The sequence below is a fragment of the Dromaius novaehollandiae genome, chromosome 10 (assembly GCF_036370855.1).
Source record: "Dromaius novaehollandiae isolate bDroNov1 chromosome 10, bDroNov1.hap1, whole genome shotgun sequence".
In the NCBI taxonomy this organism is placed as follows: Eukaryota; Metazoa; Chordata; class Aves; order Casuariiformes; family Dromaiidae; genus Dromaius; species Dromaius novaehollandiae.
In genome coordinates this window covers 21,534,144-21,559,183 of record NC_088107.1, presented here as the reverse complement: position 1 = coordinate 21,559,183, position 25,040 = coordinate 21,534,144, and the positions used below count along the sequence as shown (strand labels likewise).

Genomic DNA, 25,040 nt, shown 5'->3' with positions numbered 1-25,040 from the left:
TGTAACGCATTCAAGGCAGAAAAGATGAAAATCCTGTACAAATTCAGCAGGGCAAATTTTGTGGGACTAAAGTGTATTATACCACGATTCCTTTGGAAGTATGTGATTTAATCCATGCAGGGATTCTTAAACTCAGGGGGAAATACTTATTTTCATGAGAACATGCTTTGTTATGTGGATAACAGCTACAGCTATCAAATGTCTTTTCACTAAAGCAGTGCACCTTTCATGATCACTCTTGGCACCCCAGTAACAAGAGGAAGAGCGTCTGCATTCACCTGTTTAGTAAGAAGTTCCATGCATAACGCACCTCCACCTAGAACGTACCTAGAAATAAATGCAGAAAGTTAGTTACATTTGTTTAACGTCATCCATTAGTAAAAAGACGAGATTGTTCACAGCACTTCAGGCTCTCACAGTATAGTTTAAATTTTTTGTTCACAAAGCTGAAATGCTCTTTAAAGAGTAGTATCTTGTAACTTGTTAGCCATATGTATTTCTGCAAAGCAGATTAGCATTGTGAGACAAGATAAACTAATTTGCTTCGCTAGGTACAAGAAAAGCTTAGTGAAAAATCAATGACTTACCTAGTCTGCACAATTGCTTATACAACTACGCACAGACTGTGGGGCAGGAACACTGCTCTTTATGGCTTCACCATGGACATAGTGGTGGTGTGTAGTTGTAAAATAACCCCACTTCTGGGAAGGAATTTACCACAATTCCAACCAGTTCAGGTGTTTATATATTAAAGATATGGACAAACGAGATAAAGCAGATTGTCTTCACCTGATCTTTCCATATAAACCATTTTCTAATTTCAGCAACGCTTCATTGTGTATTGTGTTTTCTAAGGACTCAGTCAGCACACCTAGGTATCACAAGACCTGAACTCAGGGGAGAAAACTTACCACTCCAAAAATGTAGTCTCTGACAGTCAAGGCATACAGCCAATGTAGAACTGTGCAAAGCATTCACAGGGGAAACCATCGCTAACATCCAAAGCTGCTATATCATTCTTTCTTTTCCAGCAGAATTGTACAAAAAAGTCCAAGTAGAACAAAACTAGAATCCTAAATATGGTCTTCCCAGTGTCTGGCACTACTTGCTTACTTTTTTGGTGGCAGCAACTATCATAAATACTATTTAACTGTGCTAACTTTCTTGGATGAAAAAAATGAACAGCAATTAAAACCAAATTAGAATCAACACCAGCTATCATAGGCTGCATTTTCAAACATACAAGTATGATAATTTCTTGTCAGCAGGAGGTACATGAAAGCCTTGGAAAGTGAATTTAATCTTCTCTCCATAGATATATACAAGGTTCCCTATCAGAGGCAGCACTTCAACCACATTGCTGATAACAGTTTTGGAGTGTGGTGTCTTAAATTCAGTACTTGTGCATTAGCACTTCAGAAGTTTTAGACAAAAGCCTTATTGCAGTGTTACCAGCAAAAGTTCAGGCCATTCAGCAAGTTTAAGGTGATGCAGGATCAAGACCCCTTCAAAGCTCCAATTCAAAACCACCCCGCTATCCTGAACAACAGGAAAAGTAATGCTGATGTTAACCACCCAAAAAGACCAGTTCTCGAACTCCAAAGTAGTCACAGAATCTTTCCAAGCTGGACACAAACTAAGCAATTCAGAGGAACTGCATCCAGCTGGAATATGCCACCAGCCATTTGCCTACTAGGAGCGCATAATGCTCGAGAAGCAAGTCTCCATGTCACATACGGAGCCTTTTACCAAACTCAAGCTCTGTAGCAGCTCATGACTACCTATTTACAGGAATTTTCTTAAAGACTTCTAATAGTCACCAGTGTCACCTGCAAACCAAGTGAACCAATCTCAGTTGTAACATTTTCACCACAAAGCAAGATTTCTGTAAAACAACTCAAACTTACCCTCCTGTGAGTACAGGAGATACCACTCGCACAAAGGGAGGATCAAAAGGGAAGTTATCCTGGAAAGGATAACACACACAGGTTAAGAACTATACTGTAACACTGCTTTCCTACCCAGGAAATATTTCAAAAGGCTTATTTGGCAGATAAGGCTTAAAGCAGTAACACTGCAGTTCTGTAGAAATCAGTTTTCCACAGTACTGGCTCAAAAGCCATTTTCAGAATGCTTTAATGCCACACTGAAAGCTGCATTTTTTTATTTTTTTTATTTTTATTTTTATTTTTTTAAAAGTTCCACCTTCACCTTTCTCAAAGAACAGTTGAGGGTCATTTCAGTCATTTTCTATAGTAATCTAGGAATGTTTTATCCCTGCATTTCTTCCAAAAGCCACATACCTTAAAAGAGAAGTTGAGTAAGATGTATTCTACACCTTCTTTTTCTTTTAAGACCTGAAGATCACTATGCAATGGGCTGTCAGGATCAACTCTATAAAAGAAACAGGGAAGATCCTGGATGAAATTAACTTCAGTTTCTATAAAGTAGTGATTACCCCTAAAGAGCTTCTTATGTATTTGTAGTTTCAGCAAATTGCAGAAAATCAATGCTCACATTACAAGGTAAACACTCTGCTGTGAAATCAGCACGAAAGTTTGCTGCAAACCACTGCATTCCCACCACTGTCAAATGTGTTTTGAACATTGTTAGAAGAAAAAAAAAAACATACTTATTTGAAAACAGTAGTTTTATTCTCTTCAGTTCACTGGAAGTGCATCCCAACAAGGAAGAAAGATTCTAACGGGAAGACTGAAACAATCTAATTTTCCATATACAAGTAGTAAATCCGTTATAGGGTATGTGATCACAGTTCTGTGCTAGCTGTTAAAAATAATCTGCATTCACAGAAATACTACAGCCACAGCTCTTGCTCTCAGCAGAATTTCAATAACTGATTGTTATAAAATGTTGATGGCAAGCAGCCTGGACATTAACTCAGACACCACTGGGTTGATCCCACCCAGGCACCGATACCCCAGCAGCTTTTGAAAAAGACTAGTCAAACAATGCCTGTAGCAAGCTCAAAGCAGATCTTAAAGGGACTGGTGGCTATTAAATCCAATCCTCTACTACAAGCAGAGCCACAGACTTACTAGATCCCATTTCAGAACTACTTGGGCAGTTTGTCCCCATCCTACAAATGGGAAGCTATTCCATAAAATATTTCCTGATACTTGCAAACCTAATATTTCCAGCCAAAGCTCATACTGGGCCAGTTCAGAGTTACTTGTTCTAGTAACAGTACTATCCCTTAGGTGAAAGGGCTCTTTTCTTCTTGACATTTACCCCCTTGTCTGCATACAGTTCATTCGCTTCAGACACTTTTTGCTGGGATTAAAAAAAGATCTTTTCTCTCGGTCATTCTGGAAGCCGCTTGCTCCATCTGTTTTCTCCTCCTTGAAGGTAGACGATCAGAACTGTCCACAGTACTTAAGGGAGGTTTCAAAGCACTCCACAATAGTTTGAACAGTTACACAAGTGCTGGATGGACAAGGCCTCCTCTGATAAGGCAGACCTTTTTTCTGCCATAGCATCATTCCTGTTGGTTTCAGCCTCAAAGTGTTCATAAGCCTGTGATTACACTAAGAAGGAAATAAAACTGTATGACTATGCCACTAATTGCTGAAATACAACTCTTACTGCTGGGACAAGGCAACATTTCCTACAGACAGGTCAACCACTGTGCTGAAACAGCTTCTGTCCTTAGGCACATGCACTATGACCTCTCTCTCTCTCCCCCCATCTTTTAAAGGGCAGATGCAACCAGCCAGCCCAGTTAGATAGGTCTTTCTTTCCTACAGGTTACATTGTTTGATGATACTATATTATCCTGTTAGCAGAAATAATTTCAATAGAACATCTCTAGAAATAAAGCAAAAGTGTGCACTACTGACAAAAGATAAGAGCTCTCATTTTCTCCTAAATTGGTTTGTAGCATCAGCCAGTACACCCAGCTAGAAGCAGTATGTACAGAAGGTGAATAAGTTCAGAACTTCGTTACACCTAAAACAAGAAAAGTTTCGATCCTGCATGTTCATTGAACTGCAGAAATGAAGAAACAGTGCCATTAAGACAGTTCTGTTCCTTCTTGTACCTTGAAGGAAGCTTGTATTTTCTTCAAATTAAAAACAAACCAGAAACACCCCAAAAGCACACAAACTAAACTAAAGCCACCCAGACAAGAGTCCTACACAGGGAATTTCATCATTAGAGGTTCCGTATTTTGGAGCAGTTTTGGAAGGAGATTTGTACAGTAAAAAAGTTAGTGATAGACATTGACTTGGCTGTGCAAAGGCTATGTTTTGTCCTCTTTATTACTAGAGCTCAACCCTTGTATGCATCTGATACCAGAATTGTAGCCACACACTATTTTATATGCTCTGGCTAGAGATTCTCACTTAACAATGGAATCTCTGCAGCAATATTACAATGGATTCTTCAGGACATCAAAAGAGTTTAAACACTTACTTTAAAAGCTTAACGTGCCACTCATACAAGCTGTCATTTACCAGTTCCACTGAATAAATCCCTGTGGAAAAATATCAGACAGAATTAGTTACACACTAAATCTTGAGAGGCAGAATTGAGCACAAACTTATTCTTTCCTTTTAAACACACATACTGTCAGTGGATGTAAGCAACAGATAAGATACCGATATTGAGGATGCATCCTTCCCCAATAGCAGAAGCACTTCTGAGCAACTGCAGGGAAGAATCCTGCCCCCCCCCCCAAAAAAAAACCCCATACATATTTTCACTTCTAAAAAAAAAAAAACAAAAAACAAAAAACAAAAAACCCCCACATGAATTGATTTGTCTGGCTCCTAGCCATTCCTCCCCTTCAGTTCCCATCACAAGTTCCATATTTATAACTCCAACTTGGTTAGTACTCAGTCTATTTGATACCCAGTGCATGACCCACATACTTCAAAGAACACTTAACACATAGTCCAAGTATGCAGCATTACATTTCACAGGTTGCATTTGGTGTTTGCAGACCCAGACAGGACACTGGACAGGGTAGAGAGTGGAAGCCCAAAAAAAGAAGATATTATGGTGGATGAAGAACATTCCCAACAGCAGACCAAAGAAGCCAGAGAACATTAAAGATATAATCCAAGGACAGCTGTCTTTGGAAGCCAGTCAGTGATGTTCAGCGATCCACTTGCTTTGAAGCTGTTAAGCACTATGCACTGTGCTCAAAGGGAAGGGGAAGGATGAATTTTCCTTGGACATGCAAGCCTGCTCTCTGCGGAAGTTCACAAAGCAGCCCAGGATAAAGCAGATCTTTAACCATAAGGCAAGATTTACAGAGAGTGGTATCAGCAACAGGCAGAAATCTGACCTCTCCCTCACACACTATTCATGCACATGCACTAAACAGCCATGATTATACTTGTTACCTGGGCTAGTCTTTAACAGCATATTTGTTGCTGAAGTGATTATAAGCAAGTTGGAAAAGACTAGGGTTTCTGAAGGCTACAAACCAGAAGACTGCGCAGGCACCAAAATCTCCAAGGAATTATAGCATTTTAAGGTATTCTAGAATAATAAAACTCAGCTTGCAGTTCCAACTTTTAAGTATTGGTACTTGTAGTACAGATGACATTTCAAGCTGTCCAGGTGCCTTTATTTCTAAAACAGTATAAAACTCAGTAACCAAGGCAAAGAAAACATGCTTGTCTCTCTTTACCAGAGTGCTACAGACGAGTGGGTAGTGCAGCCAAGATCACAATTTCAAAAGTTTCCCTCTAACCCTAAGACAATCAAGGAGGCCTGAAAACCTACTCACTGAGCTCTCAATGTCTCGTTTTAACCAGCAGCCAGTTCAGAGACACCACACATTTGTTTGAGGATAAACAGAAAGTGCTATTGAGGCCTTTTTTCAGTTCCCTAGATCCAAGGACACTACTTCCTGAATTGTCCTTGGTATAAGCGGAAACCAAGTATAAAATTTCAATTTGCACTGCTCTGATGTAGCACAAGACCTGGCACTCAGAACTCTGCTCATCGTCAGCTCAATTTAACAAGGATCTGTTCCCCTAGTGTGTTTAGAATATTTTCTTCTACCTACATCCAAAAAGGATGGAAGACCAGAAGGAACAGCCTATTAGTATTATGGCTTTGGCACCTATCACAAGTATAAAATATATGTTACAGATTGCAAAACACAGATCTTCAGAGAGGTACACAGTTCAGGACTGGCTAGAATGCAACCTTAACAGAACAGCAAGTGATTTAATCAATATTCCAACCACCTCGGTTTTGAGTTAGATGGCACTTTACATCCTCGCCGAGAGCAGCAACATCAGGGTTTTTCACTGTTCTGATATAGAGGCTTTTTAACAGCACTATCAGAGGTTTTGATTTTTTTCTTTCTTTTTAGCCAAGAGGTGTTTTTTGGAACCAGCTCAGATGCATTCTCCTTGATTTATGCAATAAGGGAAGAGTTACTGTCATGAAGAATTCATCTGATTAGTATATATATACCAGTTTCTCATAGCCTGTTAAAGTGGGGAAAGAAATCAAGGTAGCTTCCCCCCAACACACTTAAACACAGGTTTCCCCCCCCAGGGGAGAGGCGATCCACAGCAGCGATGAAGTGAAAGCAAGCACATAGAACCAGGATGCAAGCAAAAAACCAACCGAGATGAAAAGGGAGGAAGCCTTCCCACAACAGAAGTAACTTCTTACTTACAGCAACGTTACTACAGCTAGAAATAAATCTTAAAGTTTTTGAATAAAAGCAATGAGCTGATATACCCTACTCATTATTAATCACATCTGTCTGTCAATGTTGGAGTCCGTGCATATGAATTACAGAGCTACTAAAGATACAAACAGAAAGATACTTAAATATTCCCCGAATTATTTTCTTCCCTACTCCTTGCCTCTCCCCCGCCCCCCAAAAGACATGTTAAGATCTTTGAATTCTTCCATATAAACTAACCAAACCTCCAATCTCATATTTGGAAACAAGACACCTGTTTAGTTTGGACAACCTGTGATTCCTATTATCACAATAAACTAACAAAATTTAACTAAACAAATTCCATCCAATTTAATACAAGAGTATTTTCTTAATTTGCTGCAACATTTTTCACTTATGTTGGCTTAGGAAAAGGTCCTTCTGTTTAACGGTAGTTCTTCACCTAGATTTTCCAGGTAGACAGGCAAGCTTCCTGTTGACGTTTGGAAGTTTGCAGTCATGTTTTGCTCTCGATTAAATTCCAAAAGCACTATTTCAACCACTGAGGAAACTTCACCTCCAAAACAGATACTATCTTGAAGATACATCCATAGTTGGAGTTCTGATGGTGTTACAAGCTACTTTTTAAAAAACAGTTAAATAGAGAAGATTTTTTTTTTAAATGGAGTATTACTACAAGTATCATTTATTTCAGAAGTCATAGTCCAAGTATCGTCCTACTGTCACTAAATAAAGTGATCTTTATGCAACCAAAAGGCAGCCTTAAATTTGCTGGTTTACAGTGTTAAATTACCTTCCAGTTACTGTAACCTCTCAGTTTTACAATGATTCCTTAGCATGTTAACATTAAGCAATTAAATTATTGGAAAACTGGACCACAGATGAAGAGTGCTATGAATCTAGGTATGTTTTACAACAGCATTATTACTTACAAAATTTGATAAATGGATATAATGATAAATAATGGATATAATGATAAAGAGTATGGTGATCTGGCTTTGAAACATCTGTTTTATACTGTCAGCTTCCATTTCAGTTAGATATCGCCAGCTTATCCAGAGAAGCAAATATTCTCATTGGGCATTCATTTTTAAGTTGATATTTGCACTACAACAGGAGTTACACAACTCCAGGTAAATGAGACAGCTCCTTGATTAGAAGAGACTGACATAACGAGATGTTCTTACTTTGTCTGTTCCACGGGACTGCTGGGAAAATGACATGGGATTATACTGTGCGTTAGAATAAAGACTATGTCTATAGAAGGTAAGTGATTCTAAGCACCACACAGGCTGTTTGAAGGACCCATCACTCTGGTATTCTGTCATTCTGGAAAACTTTAGTAGTTTATTAGAGTACAGAACTCTTTACTGGTGACTGCATTGATGCTTCTGAGAGATCCACATGAGGCTTCCAGTTGTACTCTTTTCAGATATTCTTGATATACAAAGTAATAAGAAGTTACTATATTCTCTCTTTAAATCTCGCTAAACTGTAAAGAAAGTTGAGATATTACTTTTCTTCATCATTTAGACAGCGATCTTTCCTACCTCAGGGGTTTAGTCTTTTGCAACTGTGAACGAGTTTATGTAAAGTTACTTATCTAAAGCCAAGGGATGGAATTACTGAGCAACCCAAATCCTCACCTAAAACCATCCATATTATAGGTGCTCCTGGTTGTACCTCCAGCAGTATCACTAACTGAATAAACACCACGCAACTTTTCATAGTCAGCCAGATTGGTTACACCCAATCCTTGGTCTAACGAAGGAAAGTGAACCCTAAAGACCATACGTGGGTAGTAAAGCATCCTTCATGACTTGACGCAGATCTGTTTCTAGGCTCTTCCCAGCTCCACTAATCCATTCTTTACCAGCGATGGCAGATTAGGGCATATGAGCAAGCACTCAGTTGTGATAAAACCTAGAAGTAGGCTACACTAGATAAACTTGATTAACCAAGTGTTGATATTTCAGACATTTTACCACTGTCCACAATACTTCAGCACATACAGCTATTTACCTCTGGGGTAAATATAACAAATCAGAACAGGAGCCTGTTGTCTCTTCAACTCTATCCTTTTATGCACAAATGAAAATGCCATAGCCCACAAACAAGATTTAAGCCCACAGAAAACAAACCAGAAGAGCAGTTCAGAAAAGCACAAGATACCCAATTGAAGTTTAGGCTGATTTTCTAACCAGTCCACCTGTTCCCATTCCTGACCTGCATGGGGAAGTTCTCATCTCTGGCTGCAGTGATGGAGTAGGCAATTGGGCTGGCCTACAGGAATACAACTTGCATGAAATCTATGTAGACTTCTACGTGTTATACAGTAATACCCAGACAAATCAATATGCCCAAATCTTCCTGAGAAGGTTTAGACAGAGCCACTGTATGGAGCAAATAAGCCAACCAGCTAACTGAGACCACCTCATTAAACTAACCGATAAGAGGTAATAAATGCTTGCTATTCAAACAAAAACAAGTTTAACAGACAAGCTTATTCTCTCACCATTGTTTATTTTCCTCTTGCTGTTTGTATCCAAGGAATATATGGTGCTTGGGATCAGACTAGCACTATCACAAAATAATGAAGTGACAGCAGTATACATAAGGTTAAATCTTGCTTAAATCATAACAAAACCTCCTGTTGAACACAAATCCCTCTGCAGCAAGTGTGTTCTTCGCAAGCAGTACTACCCCCTAGGACAGCCTCAAAGACTTTGCCCTATACACCTGGAGAAGCAAATTCAAGCAGTTCTGAAAACTCAAGAACTCCCACAGGAGTCATCTAACACTGCTAGGAGTTATCTACCCCAAGAGCATTCTCACAGTTACACCAATCCTGTTAATTTTGGCATGAAGCTTCACATAACAAGAGGAAGAACATTTTAGAGGAAATGTATCCTGGCTTGCTTTTTTCCTCCACTGATAGTGTATTTCATTTAGCGAGACATGTATATACACACATACACATTATGCACACACAATTACAGAACACAGAAGGATTAGCAGAAAATATTTACCAAGAGAATTCTTTTAAACTATATTAAGAGGGAATATTTGAAGCACTTTACCTGTTTTATAACTCTGTGATCTATATATATCCCTGAGTTCTTTCATAAGTCGATCTGAAGCCTGAACTGACCCAGAGACTGCACCCTGAAACAAACAAACAAGACTTGGAATAAGAAAATACTCACATCATGCAGCTTTATTTGCATCGCAAGATTACAGTACCTTGAAAGTATTAATAAATACATTAATTTCTATATTGGTGTTAGATTTTTGAGAAATCTTATGTCCTAGTGAGTGAAGAATACTTAAAAGAACCTTCAATAGCAGCAGATTAGCATATACTACAATATGGTATAGGTGATTTAAACTTTTAATTATTACAGATTAATAATAATTACAGATTTTTCTGTAAATGAGTTCAGTCTCTGGTTTCTTGACTTCAAGTTGGATTCACAATGTATTTCTAATAGTGAAATATTTCCTTTCAGTTTCTGCTTTTATGCACTGGAAGAAAGACTAACGGTAATCCTAAGAACAATCTTCTGCACCTAAGATTATACTCTTTCCTTACAAGTACACTCTCATTTGGTTATGAAACAAGGTGCAAGAGCTGGGAAAGTACCTGCCATAGAATATCAGCTTCTGGTAAAGTAAGACTAACCAAGTATTTTTAGAAAACAGAACAAGTAATACTTGGCTACCTGTTCTTTGCAACAGAAAAAGTAACCAACACCTACAGAGAGGACGACTAAGGTAATAAGGTAAGTAAGCCGTAAAATACCAAGCTATTTTGTCATGATTTGTCATAGCTGTTGTGGTTGAAACAACCAGAGAAGAAGCACCTTCCATTTAGAGCTCAGTTCTGTGTTTCTCAGCATCTCAAACTGACTGAGAAATCTGAGCATATAATTTCTGACCCTGGTATTTCAGTCTGAGGAAGTAAGAGTGCTAGAGAAAAAGTAATAAATAAAAAGACCTCCAAGTCACATGCATATAAAAATGAGACCAGCCCTAAAAAAATACCAGTTACTGACCAACTAGTGAACACACCAGTTACCAAGTAACTGATATCTACTCACATCAGCAACTGCTGGATTGCATTCAGCACACCTCCCCAGCAACAATTCTGTGACCTTTATTTCCATCAAGTTAAGTTACTGAAATTCTGTATTTAATGTTGGCAGAGCACCTGGGTGTATAAAAATTTTTAATATTTCTGTGCTGTAGTAATTGGAGAAAACTACACTCACACACAGAGTGTCATTGTAACCTCTGATAAACTAAAGTGGTATTTGGGGGTGGGTGGGGGGGAAGGGGTTAGTTTTAGCATGTCTAGACTAGCCTTAGTAGACTTTGTTACAGTGCTTTCACCCTTTTTGCAATTTATTGGCTTCCCAGGAGTTTCTAATTGGGGTTTCCACCCCTACACAGCAATATTAAACAAAGTCAGACTTGCTCCTTTAAAGAATCCACAGCCCACAGACTACAAACCATTAATCTGTGATCAAGATAGAGGACAGCTATTCTACTGAAACACTTAACCTAAGAAATTAAGCACAGCAGCTAAATTTACATGCTCTTAACTACCCTTGGAGGAAGTTAAAGAGGAAGCATAGGGAGATTAACCACTGTACAAGTTAGCATTAACGCTATTCGCCACACCTTTGAAACAGTCTCCATTACAGCATGACTTTTGTATTTCATAGTTAAAATTAAAGTGCTGTTTAGAAGAAAGTACTATTTGGATCATGCCGCAGAGTGATCTAGTAGAGCAGGGACTTCAGTTTTGCCTCTAATGGTACCAAAATTAAAAACATTAACTTTCAAGAATCCTCTAGGTGCAAGTTATAATCTCAAAGGCTGAATTTGGATACAAGTAACTGAGTATTTTTCTGGAAGAGTGGGACTCTCCTCTCCAGGAAAGATAAAGCTCTCATTTCTCTAGTTACGAGATTAAGATTTACAACCACAGTTGCCTTAGAAATAAGACTGGCCAATCATGGGATATGACAGCTATCTGTCACGTGGGGTTGATGCCAAGAGGCAAGAACAGAATAGTATGGTCACTTGATCTGTAAGCTGGAGAGTTTCGAAGAGCTGCCACCCAGGATCCAAGGTATTTTCCTATGGGGTAATCGAGTGGGCACAAAGTCTCACGCAGTACGTGCAAACATACTGCGGAAGAGGTGGCTCCTCCGAAGAACGCAGCAGTCAGCTGGGGAAGCCTTGCTACAGGAGGTAAGCGGTTGTGGACGGCACTCCATTTGAGGGCTGCAAGCAAACAACATTTAACTCGGGAAGTCCCAGAGCCATACACTGTCAGACTTGAGACATACTCAGGCACATCGCTACAGGCTTGCCATGTTCCCAAGTCTTCCCCTCTAGGATCTGCTTTTACTACTGCCAGAAGCAGGAGACTTTTGGTTCAAGTTAGTATAGGCACTACTTTCTTCAGAAGTGTCTTATATCCTTAGATGTGTATTTTAGTGCAAATATTAAAATTTATATGAGTAAAATACTTTATAGCACAGTTAAATCATAGTTTTCTTAAAAGCTGTTTAAGAATTGAGCTTCTGCGTTCACAAGTCAGTAAGACATAACTAAACAGAAATCACCACAGCATGTGTCACTGCTGAAGTTATCTACTGCACTAAGTCTCCAGAGATCTGGAAATGGCTTGACATTTTCCAGTCTGTTTTTTACACTTCTAGCTTTCTCCTTTCAGGCATTCTCTTTTGCTCCTTCCACCCCCAAAACCACAGCCATGGTCTGCTCCTTAAATGAGTTATCTTAAGGTAAGAGGTGTAGCTCATTGAAGACTGATGTAGTTTTAAATCCAAATACTGGATACTGTGTCACCTATCAGATGAGACAAATACTTCACACCTCAAAACACTACAGTAAATCACTTCACATGCTTTCAATAATTCAGCTGCACATCCAAAATTATCTGCCAAAACAAAAATAAATCCTAAATAAAACAAAAATCTAAAGTGACCCAAAGAGAGCTACAAGGAAGACAAGTTACCTCTATTGTCACTTAACATTTTCAGTATTTGTGCAGAAGGGCATTCATTCCTGGAGGTTAAAACAGAATCAGAAAAACGCAAGTGACACCTTAAGCTTCATAAAAATCTGAAGAGGAAAGCAGAGACATTTGGGACTCCTGAAGGAAAGTGCATAAACTCTTCAGTAGGAAGTGAAAAAGCTAATAGCATTATCTAAATAAGAAAATCATTACTTTCTAAAATGACTAAGTGAGGAGAAACCCCTGAAAAGCAAGCAGCAGCAAGTTGTTAAATATTTGGAGTTAACGATTCAAGTTCAAAGACCTTTATTGCCAGTAAGCAAGTGGTTCTATAAAGTTATTACAATGTCAAGAGGAGGATTAATTCTTGCTCCAAGTTACATATTGTACTGCAAGCCAAATCTAAGGTTATTTCCTGATGCTAGTAAGGAGAAAAGGATTAGGGATACTGCCAAGGAAGAAAACTCATTTACAAAGTTAGCAGATGCACTTTTTTCCTGTGATGCAAAAACCTAAAGATTCCTCTAAGCAAGAACTTGAGCAGCAGAAAAATGTCCTCAGCCATTCAGAGTACACAAAAAAGGGACAGCATGCACTCTTTTCTTCTGTTTAGATCTTTAGCATGAACAGCATTTTCAAGCCACATTTCTGCCAAGGAGAGAAAGGATGACCCACAGAAAAGGGCTAAAGAACATGTAAAGACACTGAAAAGTCTCCTGGTTGCATTTGGTATCAGCTGAAGCCCTGCATTAGACTTCGTATTCCCTCTTTCAACAGCAACCATGTAAGGGGCATGGCTTTGTTTTACTTTCCTCTGCTGAGGAAACAAAGTATACCAAAGAGTTGTAATGTGTGAAAACCAGAGGATGTTTACACACTGCATTTCAGTTTGTCAAACTCATGTGGTTCTTTCAGAAAGCTTACTGTCAAGGAACAGACTTAAACTCTGCATTATCTCAGGATACTGAGCAGCCTACTGCTATAACAGAGACAGAGTCCCATGTTTTGACAGCATAAGGGTACATTTAAGTGTTACTAGGTTCGTTCTTTACTGGGTCAGTAGTGCAGCTATAGCTTTCAGCACTCAAGTACTAAATAGTAAATCTTCACAAGTCCTTTGAGAAATTTAACCAGAGCAGCTATTTCTGGTGACCCACAAAAATACCATGGTTCCTCAGCAGCAGTTGAATACCCTGTTCCCTGCACTCAGCTGACCTTGTTTATGCATCAGCATCAACAAGAGTGCCTTGGCATGAGAAACAGCTATTATGTAAGTTGAATCTGCTGTTGTCAAACAAAACCCAGCAGTGTTCATTTCAGCTCTGCTAGATGCGGAGGGAAAAAGCAAAAGAAAAGCCAATATTTGCCAAGTGGGAAAGAACAGAGAAAAAAATCTGCAGTTTTAAGAGGCTTTCAACACCAAAGAATGATGCTGACATTACAAAAAGCTTTTTCAGTTCTACTGAATTTTCAGATGACAGTAAGCAGACCATGGCTTTCACGCTGCAAGAGGTTTTATTTTGCTTAATCATTAAGAAGTTTTAACCATTAGGTCTGGGTTATAAATATAGAAATATATACAATCTCAGTAGGAATCTCTTCTCAAACTCTGAACAAACACTGAAGTTAAAAAACCCAGCAACTTCTGTGTATGGTCAGTCAAGTCTTAAACAATTCTATACAACAAAAGCAATTTGCTTATGCTTACCTTCTTTTAAATATTGAATTGCTGACGACATATAGCTTTTTTGAAGGGGTGATCGCTATTGTGCACTTTTTTCAAACAACTAATAAATATGGAATTCATACACAAATCAGGGTAATCTCCTCTAGCCAGCTATCTCATTCAGCCTATTTCAGCAAAACATAAATCTAAGCTTTTTGCAAAGTTTGCATTCAAGTTATATTAGACCAGCACTGGGGCAGGAGGAGGAGTTCTTCAACTACAAATCTCCAACAGAATTGTTTATTTTATTCCCTTTTCAAAGCAGATGGCTACAAACTGAATCTTTTCTCCATCTTAAAGTGTCAGAGAAAAGGTTTTCTAAACTAGATCAAGTTACCTAGGGCCAGTAAATCATGACAAGAAGTAGTTAAGATTGTGCTAAATTAAGGAAATTAGTTACAATAAAAATTTAGGGAAAAGGCTATCAGGAGTGCGTCCGCTATTAAAAGCGGACTGGCTCAGTTGCCACTGAACACTTTGAACATACACATTTCTCACTGCAAAACAAGAGGTTTGCAACAGCAATTCTCTTGAACCTAATATAACCTTTTAAATACAGTTTAGCTAAAAGGATTTATTGGAAAATTAAATGTAAGAAGTGAAACTAACAAAGCTGGAGAACAAACAGAAGTCACAGGACTCAGTGTTTACAGTTGTATTTTAACATGAGAAACGAAAACAAATGTCCCCAGGACACTGCCATACAGAAATTTCTTATTTCTACAACTGCCTGCTGACAGAAATACCCTGAAAACTGTGATAGCAAAGCTGCAGAGGGATGAAAGCCCCTTGATTTATGTTTGGCAAAACAACTTCAGTAATTTCAGAGTGGTGTAGACATTACTGAAAAAACTTCATACATAAGAACGGTTTTAAAGTACAAATTCCTGGATTTACCAAACATGTTAAGTCACCTATGACTTCTAATGCTAATGCTTCTCATACTGTAGTCTCCGTATATGTGGCTATTTACTGTTTTAGTAAGAGCCGAGCAACAAAAGCCATGCTTACAAGCTAGATGCTTTCTGCCAATTCTGCAGGGAGGACTATTGTCTGTAACACAGGTATCAGGCAAGAGAAGACAAGCTAGCATTCTCCCAAGTGGAAGAGTGCTTAGTTACTGTGCCTCTGTGGGATGTGGCCTGGCAACTAGCTTCCTTCACAAAGGATTTTTGCAAAATTGGTCCAGTTACTGATGAATCTTTGTTTTAGTTGGCCTAGCAAAATTTCTCCAGAAAGAACTACTTATGTCCCATAACTTGATGCTTTTGTCCTATATATGCTGGAACTCAGCTACAGGTTGACTTGTGTTTGCGTATATAGCAATAAGTTTTAGAATAGGAATGACTTCCAGCAAATAAGGCCAGAAGTACCGCAAAGAAAGAAAAAAATTAACTTTAACTCACATTTAAGTGATCTTGCCTTTGATTTTTTCTGATTTTCTCTAAGATTGCAAGGTTCTCTTTTTCAATGCCTTCATCCTCAGATTTCTTCCCATCAGCTGGTTCCTCCTCCTTCATATCATAGTGATCCAGATCTTCAATGTCCTGCAGAACAGACAAAAGTTCACTGTAAACAATTTAACTATGTTCTTTGCTCAGAAAGCTCTCTCCAAGGGCAGACACAGTCACCACGCTGAAAAGCATTAGGTATTAGTGATTGTTGGGTGCCATTTCTGTTTTGTTTTAAGTTTACTCTCTCAGCCAGCAGCATTCACTGAAAACATAGGGAGCCTTCACAATAAGATGAGACCCAGATTTATGACACTTCTGGTCAGAAACATGCACAACAAAACCTATGAGAAGAGATGATTGTAGTGAATTAGCCCATTAAAGTAGGTAGTAAATAGGAAGCAAAGGCATTTTAAACAGGGCTTGAGAATCTTGAAGTACACAAATTTGTGTACTTTATGTTGTAAGTGTTTGTAAAAGCAGATTTTCTTTTCTTATTAGAATCCTAACTATAATTCTGACAAACACAATTACTAACACATCTGGCAGGACTACAGCAAACTTCAAAGACAGTTTAATATTAGAAAGTGCCATTCATTTTATTCAAGGTGAATATTTCAGCTGAAGATTATGTGCAACAATATTGGAATTAGGATAAGAGACAAAATTATTTGGTCAGGTATCTCAAGCACGTCATGAACCTAGATTTCAATTCTGAGGTCTAGGCTAAGACATAGGAAAGTCTTCCATTCTTTGTGCATTCCAAGACAGGGGCAATCCTACCACAGGGGAGCACTGTGAGGTTAGGACAACTAACTGTTTTTAAGATGACACAAGTGCTATTTATGGAGAGGAAGGAAAGACGAAGAAGGCAGCACTACAACAGCCACACCGGCAGGCCACAGGTACGCAACCATCAGATATACTCCAACATGTAGAGTGCTCTACCACACCTGGTGCTCCCCTGCACCATCTGTTTGCATGGCAGGAAAACCTGGCCATAAATGCAAATTCAAGGATGTCTTGCACGGTATCAAACATACCTACTTGGTGCATTTGACAACCTTCTTTCCCCAACTGTAACAGGTTTTAGACAGTTTTTAACATGCCTGTTTCCCAAAGTAGTGACCTGCCCTATGAATCCTAAACTACTTTATTTAGAAATTGGACTAGATTAAAAGCTGAAGAGATCAGTGCCACAAAGGGCTACTCGACTTACAAACAACGAAAGAATTTCTCTTCAAGTTATCTGAACAGAGCATAAGAGGACAGTCAAAAGTCAGCAAGCAAAAACAGTCTTGTGGCAGCAGGGTGGGGAAGTGTTCACACTACCTTTATAGAAACTTTGGCTCTAATAAGTGTGGTCTGGGTTAGGCTAAATACAGTCTAAGGGAAGCTGTTTTAGATTCATTCTACTGCACAGTCAACATTTAGATCTTTCCTGAAGGAAGATCTATATTCCTCCTATTCAAAAAAGTAGGAGTTCTTCATTCTTTCTACATACTTCTTTTTATTTATTAAAAAATGTAAACTTGAAGTATTGAGAACTGTTCTTCTACAATAAAGCTATTGATACTGGTTTAAAAAGCAAGCATTTCTTGGGCCTATTCTAGCATGTTTTAGAAGTAATTAAAGGGGGTGGTTCTCATACAGCAAAGAGCTCATTAAGAGGAGCACCATGTTGCCAGACACTGACATAAGCCCTGTAGTTCAGCCTGTCAGCTGCAGATACCCTTTCATTTCCTGCAACATATTATAGATAAAGTTCAGCTGTTTAACAAATCAGCAAACTAATTTACTCTCAACCAGTCTGTTTCAGCCTGGGAGGCACTTTCAGCCGCAAAGTCGGTTCATACGCTGCTTGAAATAGGAGTTTACAATGCAAGCCTACCAATTTGGCATACGTCATATGTTGTTCAACTTAAACTGTGAACAGATGTCTGAGCCTCTATATCCAAGTAGCTTACATGCTGAGACCTAGGTTTAAGAAAAATATTTCACAGGTTTTGGTGCTTGAAATGGAAGGTGACATTAAGGCAGAAATCCAAATTTTTAGATTTCTTTTCCACTGCAGTTTGGGGTGATCGCATTTTATACTTTGGCTTGCTAATCAGCCAGGAACCACAGAACAAAAGGAGAGCATTATGATAATAAATTCTCATATGTACACATACTTCACCCATATCTTCTTCTTCCTCCTCTTCTGACGTAACTTCTTCTGTTGTTCCATTCTGCAATACAACAATTGAGGTTTCTGCGTGAATTGTCTCTGCATTCCTTTCCTTCAAAAACAGGAAGTCTACTATCAAAGAGTAAGCAGTACACATGAAAGCTACATTTATCAAAGTCTGCAAAGGACTCAAGTTTAATGTGAAGGATCATACACAAAGATGTTTTCCTGGAGTGTGACAGTGAGGAGACTTTAGCATGAAGCTAAGATATACAGAATGCCACGATTAATTTCACATTAAGATCTAAGTGGAAATTTAAGAATCAGCTAAGGATATCCTATTTTGAGACAGCAGTGACAAATGCAATGAACAAGTCAAGTGGGTTGTAACTCATAATAACTTATTCATGAATCAGATCGTAGCTCTGAATAGACTCCCTATTCATATTATTTGGATCTCTGAAAATTAATGGATCTTTGGCTCAACTACCTAGAACTACTGTGCAACAACTAACTTTTATAGCCATTTTAATTAGATTATTTGATGAAATACCAAAATACATTGAGTCAACTTTTCATAATTTTCCATTTCAGAATACAACTTCAAGCTCGGGAAGTCTGAGCTGCAGAAATACTCAAGTCTTATGATAGGCTTGTCCTCTGCTAATATTCCTTCTTTGGCAAGCCTGACAAGACAGGGGAGTAGATGGATCTTTGGTCCAACTTACTAAGGTCACTCTTATTTAGCCTGCAAGTTATCTGAGGTTTTTGGCTAAGATAGCCTTCCATGAGTTTGCTTTTGAGTTTCAGAGCATAAGACTCTTCAGCAGAGCTACTTCCTAATGTTACAGGCCTATTGCCTTATGGTTGCATTGCTACGTGGGTGGGTGGCTGAGGAAGAAAAGCTATACGATTACAGTTTGGCATGTGACCAAAATTAAGCAAGTTATTTGTCATTACTATATTACTGTCACCACAGAAAAACCATCAGCTACGCTACAGAAGGAGTTAGAAATCATGTCATCATAACATGCACAAGTAAAAGAAGATACCATAATCCTATTACAAGTAAAAACATGCTGACAGTCAGCTACCAGTTTGGTTTTTAGCACAACAAAACACACTCATTAACTAGAATATTTAACAACCTTTTACAACTTTAAATTTATCAAGTACACAAAGAGTATACAAGGCACCTCAGATATCCCCTACCCAAAGAAGCATATGGTCCTGATATTCCTTGTCTTTACAAGGGAGTGAAAAAGAAAGACACTGATAATAGGTTCATCCAAATGAACACTGTAAAATTTATACTCTTCAAGAAGAAACAAGGAATATTTAACCACAAATGCTTTCTGGAAATTTGGGTAGCACCAAGAATGCAAAGCAGTCAGCTTAAGCAGATTTTAGATGAGGATTAAAGTGATATCACTGATACAATTTTTATATATATATACATGCATATATACACACACACCTATACATACATATATACACATACCTTTCAGTGACAAAAACAAACTTTAAAGGAAATTGTGGAATATCCTATCATTAAGTGGATTCTGCAACAGATCAAGGACCTACTACAAAGCTATAGTGCTTCATATCTCAGTCATGTTTGCTTACACAAATTTTAATCTTTGCCACCATCTAATTTGTTAGAGTTCAACAGGATTTTATTTCCATAAGCAAGTGTCCACAGCTTTTTAATTTACCTGTCCAGCTGGCAATGGCTGATCTAACATTTCAACATCTGGATGCTGAGGAAGATTATATAATCTGCAGAGGTCACATATTAATCGCTTCAGCTGTTGAAGAAGCTATAAAAAACACAAAAATGTCTATTTAAACCAAAGCACAGAGTCAGCAATATATTTTTGATATTTCTTCACATATTGATACTGAACTTTCAGCTAGTCTACAGCATTTAAATCTGCAGGTACCAGAACTAAATTTCAAGACACCCCTTGTTCCTCCATAGTTATCATAATGAAATTCCCATGTTGGGCAACCCAGAAGGTGACAAGTCAAAGATGGTTCCCATTCACTTCCCCCTATCAACTAGGGAAGTCATGAGCAAAGGAGTAGTTTATTCTGGCTGCATCATCCGTTCCAGTCACAGGGCTCAGAGCCACAGATCACTAAAGAATGCTCAAATGGTGGTGTCTCCAGGCACAAGTTTGCCATTCCAGTTTCATATCTCAAAGAAGCACATCTTCAAAAATCTGTGAGGAACACTGATTTTCCACATGCTGCATCCCTTCCTAGGGCACAGCAGTGAGGCGCTAGAAGCAACACAGGTACTGCACAAGACAGAGCTAGGCTGGTTCTGAACTAGAGCCCAAGTAGTCTGTTTGCAGCACTATCCGAGGTCAGATTTAGGCAAAGATACCACCACTGTTTTCTGTTTCCAATTTTCATTCTGCTACTGACTGAGTTCTATTAACTGCGAGATACAGAACAGCTTTCACTCACTGTAATGTTATCCAGAAAATAAGTTTAGTGCTGCAAAAATAAACATTAAGGTTGTTTCCCAATCCCATGCTAACTGTGTTGATTTCTATAGCTGCTAACCTCCCAAAGCTCTAGGCAGCCTTCAAACGCCTGGTTAAAGCCAAGGCCATGAAAGACCATACCAGTGTTTCCTAAGGCCTTCACATCATCATGTCAGAAAAGCAAAGAAAGGACCGCAGCTTACATTTGCAAAATGGTCAACACTAACTATTGCACAAGAGTACTCCAGAGAAAGCTTGCGAAAGATGCCACTTGCATTCAGTTACAGACTTCCCTTCCTGACATGGGCCGGAGTTTGCTTTGCCACTTTTTGAAGGCAGTGTACAAGACAGCCACTCTTGGGCTTAGATCTTTCAGCAGCAGTGAATCCCAATTCCCACTATCTATCCATGAAGGAGGGAGACACTGGCAATGTGGACTCATCCAGGGTATAGCACAGACTATCCTGAAAAAATTAATACCTCTGCAGTACTATTTGCTGTTTGTATACTATACCAGTTAAAGTATATTTAAGAAAAAAAGTCACTCCAAGATGTTCTACACATCTGAAGCCTCACTTTGGCCAGGTTATCCTATCCTACTGGAGCTGAAAATTCAGGCTCTCCAATGGTAAAAAACTCATTTCCAAGCCCAAAGTACTAGCAGAGATGAATATATTCTGCCCTTACGTTATTTGAAAACTTTTGTGCTTTTCTATTCTCCAGTAGGATTCAACATTCCTGTTTAATAGGAATATCATTTATTCATCAGATGCCATGAACTGACATACTAGTCTGCAAAAATTAAAAGCAAAAAGAGTTATGAATTTTTTGTATCTACCACATTTTCTGTTTTTGCATCAATCATGAAAGTCATCCTTAACTCACAAATACAGCAGATGACACCAAAAGAACTGATGCATCAGCAACACATTTCTTGTGAGTAGGTACATGAGATGCGATAGCTTATGTTGACAGAGGTCTTCTGCAACAGTCACATCCCTCATTAGTGTTAAGACTCTAAAGCTGTCTGAAACTTCTGAGTGTCTGAAATGTCAGAAAACCTTTTAGCAGGTAAAAAGCAGGTAAAACTAATCAAGAAGTACTTTGCAATTAGGTCCACAGGTTTTATTGCTATTATTCTCAGTATATACGAGATACCTAAGGTTAATACTAGTACATATTTTGTTGAGAAACTTATTCTCTGTGCAGACAACACTTCCTCACAGAGAGCTTGAACAAAAGCCCTAAAATTTCAGGAATCATCTTTTCTTTTTCCACATAGTTGTGTAAAGCTAGAGAAGCCATGAATTTGTTTACTTCTGTTGCAAAGCACACGGGGGAGGGAAGTGATGTGAGAAGGATACTACCACTAGCATTCAGCTGGTCCAAAGCTTGGGAAAGCAGATGGCCACAATATTAGACCTCTCTAACAAGAGAGAGTAAGGGCTAGGAAGAGAATTAAAAATTGCTTTCTGCCTTGCTTCCTCCTCTCCTGGCCTTCCTCAAGGAAAGCCCCCTCGCCTGACTCCAAATTCAGAGGAACCTTTGCAGCCAGAGCTAGGACATAGCAAGCTTCCCTCGCTTCCCTCTGAACTGCAGCACCACTGTCAGGTACACAAGCACTCAAAGCAACAAACTGCAGGCACAACCAGAACCAAACTGCACACAGGCCACTGCCTAACGAGGTGTCTCCCTGCCCCCAGTAGCACCGTTTTATTTGTGCTGGTATCAGTGAGCACAGTCACGTGGCAAGCCAGGCTGCAGGAATAACCTGGCTGAGAACTAACGCAACAACATGCAAGTTTCTGGACAGGTCATTCCCTGATGCAGGTCACCACCTAAGCACCAACTCCACTACAGAGGAGGTGGCAGGAACGTGCAGCCGAGAGCAGAGAGCCCCTCTCTTGGCAGCAGCCTACATTGTTAGCTTAATGCAACTGTCAAACCAGTTTCATTTTTATAGCTAAGTAGTTTCACTTAATGTCAGCTTCCACAATATGCAAAGGTGGTGACAGAGCTAGAAGCCAGTCCCCCTCTACATCCCTTCTCCCTACTGCTAGTTTTTTTTCCCCACAGGGATTCATTTCATGTTCTTGCTGCTTCTGCCATGGATCACCATCACCACTGTCCTTTATGCTGTGCTCATATGTATGAGGAATCACAGGATGACTTAGGCTGGAAGGGACCTTTGGAAGTCATCTGATCCAACCCCCTGCTCTAAGCAGGACCCAGCACGATTTGAAAGGCATTAGCAGTACATAACTATGCCATATCAAAAGGGATGGCAGATTTCTGCCATGTATTAATAAGTTAAATATACTTCCTGGCTAACTTCACGTGCATGCCAGATATAAAATTAGTGCTTAACATATAAGCTTTGCTGATACAGAAGAAAAGTGGCCTATCAGTACACAAACAGGTTCTCTAGAATACAAACCACCTAGAGCAGAAGCTAAACAGAAAATACAATGTGCAATCCACAGGGTATTACAGAAGGACTGTAAATAGTCTGTGATTAATAAGATAATGCTTCAGTGACCAAATACAATTAAAAATAATAACACAGATAATTACATTGCTTTGTTGTAATTTTAAATAATTATTAATACTCCTCAGTTGTTCTGAGAAGTTGGTTGTTCTTATGGATACCATAATGCTGTTTTAGAACATCAAAGCATCACTTGGAATTTTTTTGCTTTTCTGTATTAATGTCTTACAAATCGGCAAACAGTTTAAGACACTTGTTCTGAAATCTATCCCACATTAGGAGGCCTTTTTGTGTTGAGAGATCTTTCTTAAGCAGTATGAAAGCATTAATAATTTCAGAATACCTTTAATATTCATATTCTTGCTGGATTCATTATGAAGCACCTTCTCTTCAGATCACTAAGAGACATGGACTTAAAGTATAATGTAATTACATACGTATTTTTCTGTGTGTATCAACATATATGAACCAATAAATCTTAGCCTATCACTGAAGCAAACTGCTGAAGAAGGATATAAGTGGAAACACAGGGAAGAAATGAGTGTTATTTGCTGTGCGACCTCCTAGTTATCAGTTATTCTATGACAGTAATTGGTCCCAAGCACATTCGGTAGCCCTGTGCAGTTTCACAAAGTAAAGTAAAGCTTCTTCCTGTATTTTGTCTCTAGGGTCCTGGTACATAATTAGTTGCTGCTGTTTTGGTAGTTTGCAACATTCCTTCCTGAAATGCCACTATGCAAGACTAAATCTAAATTTCTAAGACAGAAGTAGCATGCTTAGTGACAGCAGGTTACCCAAGCTGCAGGCATAGCTGCATCAAGAATCCTACACTTCTGAAGTCTGTGAGGCAAATTTAGTTCTCACACTTCCAAAATCTTGAGGGCTTAAAGCTCACCATGCAATTTTAGGTCCACTTCACTATTGTCTTTAAATACAAAAACCACAAGCTATTTTGAATTTAAAAAGCAAAACTTCAAATCATGTATAATTGCATTAAACAACAAATTTAGGGTCATGACATAAGGTTTGAGACTTTAGACCTGCAACTATAACTTTCGTTATATTAAACAGAGCAACATAAAGCAGGAGTAGGATGCATCTTTTACATGGCACAGCCACTAGAAGGCAGTTGTCAGTATCAACTATCTACTAAGACTAAAGCAATGCTAATTTTTAGGCTCTGTAAATGAATTTAGGGGACACCAGGGATCAGAGTCTTCCTTAGCTCCTGCATCTACTGACTGCATCTTGCTCAATATGAACAGTCAGTTAAACTACTAAAGCCTCCAGAAACCAACACTACCTATACCGACAATGCTCTAACACCTTTTCAACACTTTCAGTGTTTTGGGAGTTTTTATAGTAGAAAGCACCCTGCTAATGCTAAGGCAAATACCACAGAATTTCAGACCAACAGAATATTTTCCAGGAAGTGTGTAGGATTTTAACACAGGTAAAACAATTCTCCTTTAACCCTGTTAAGTGACAAGGCTTCCTCATATATAGCTCTGTCAAACTTTTAAGCATAAGGAGCATGCTCTTCGGCTTCCCAAAGAGCTGATACCTGTCAGAAGTTACAAAACAAGCAACAAGGACAGAGAAATACCAGAGAATTTTAACTCACACCAAATGAGGTAGCAATGCCTTTAGCCAAAGGTACCTTTGCAGTCCTAACTCTACTGCGCCAATAGTATCTTTATAACGTAACTTCAGAGCAGCACAGGAAGTGACACTTTAGATGCAATAAGCTAAACAAAAATCAGTCTGAAACGTTCTAAAAATCTAAGTTGAACTAACTTAGTGTTTAGGAGATAGTGATATATCAGGAACTGCTGCAAAACATTTCTGAATCTCATCTGTTTATTCCTTCTACCCCATTATAAGTCTGTGAGTTTCTCTAACTCCCTTAATTTTCTCAATGGCAGGGTGTGGGGAGAAGAGTATAAGGGGGGGGCAGACCCCATACCCACAGGCCTAACCCTTTTGAG

General features: G+C 38.8%; 1 protein-coding gene across 2 annotated transcripts in view; it reads right to left on the bottom strand.

Moving 5' to 3' along the window:
• Positions 1–25,040, bottom strand: part of UBE2Q2 (ubiquitin conjugating enzyme E2 Q2) — a 49,096-nt gene that overhangs the window by 4,998 nt on the left and 19,058 nt on the right. Inside the window, exons 3-10 of one of the 2 annotated variants that reach the window (XM_064517554.1) lie at positions 19,785–19,889; positions 18,074–18,181; positions 15,855–15,995; positions 9,754–9,838; positions 4,432–4,492; positions 2,304–2,394; positions 1,908–1,966; positions 279–327 (exon numbers count right to left, since the gene is read on the bottom strand). In XM_064517554.1, the coding sequence (XP_064373624.1) occupies positions 279–327; positions 1,908–1,966; positions 2,304–2,394; positions 4,432–4,492; positions 9,754–9,838; positions 15,855–15,995; positions 18,074–18,181; positions 19,785–19,889 (699 nt within the window). The remainder of the gene's footprint in view (positions 1–278; positions 328–1,907; positions 1,967–2,303; positions 2,395–4,431; positions 4,493–9,753; positions 9,839–15,854; positions 15,996–18,073; positions 18,182–19,784; positions 19,890–25,040) is intronic. The other variant, XM_064517555.1, reaches the window with a different exon arrangement.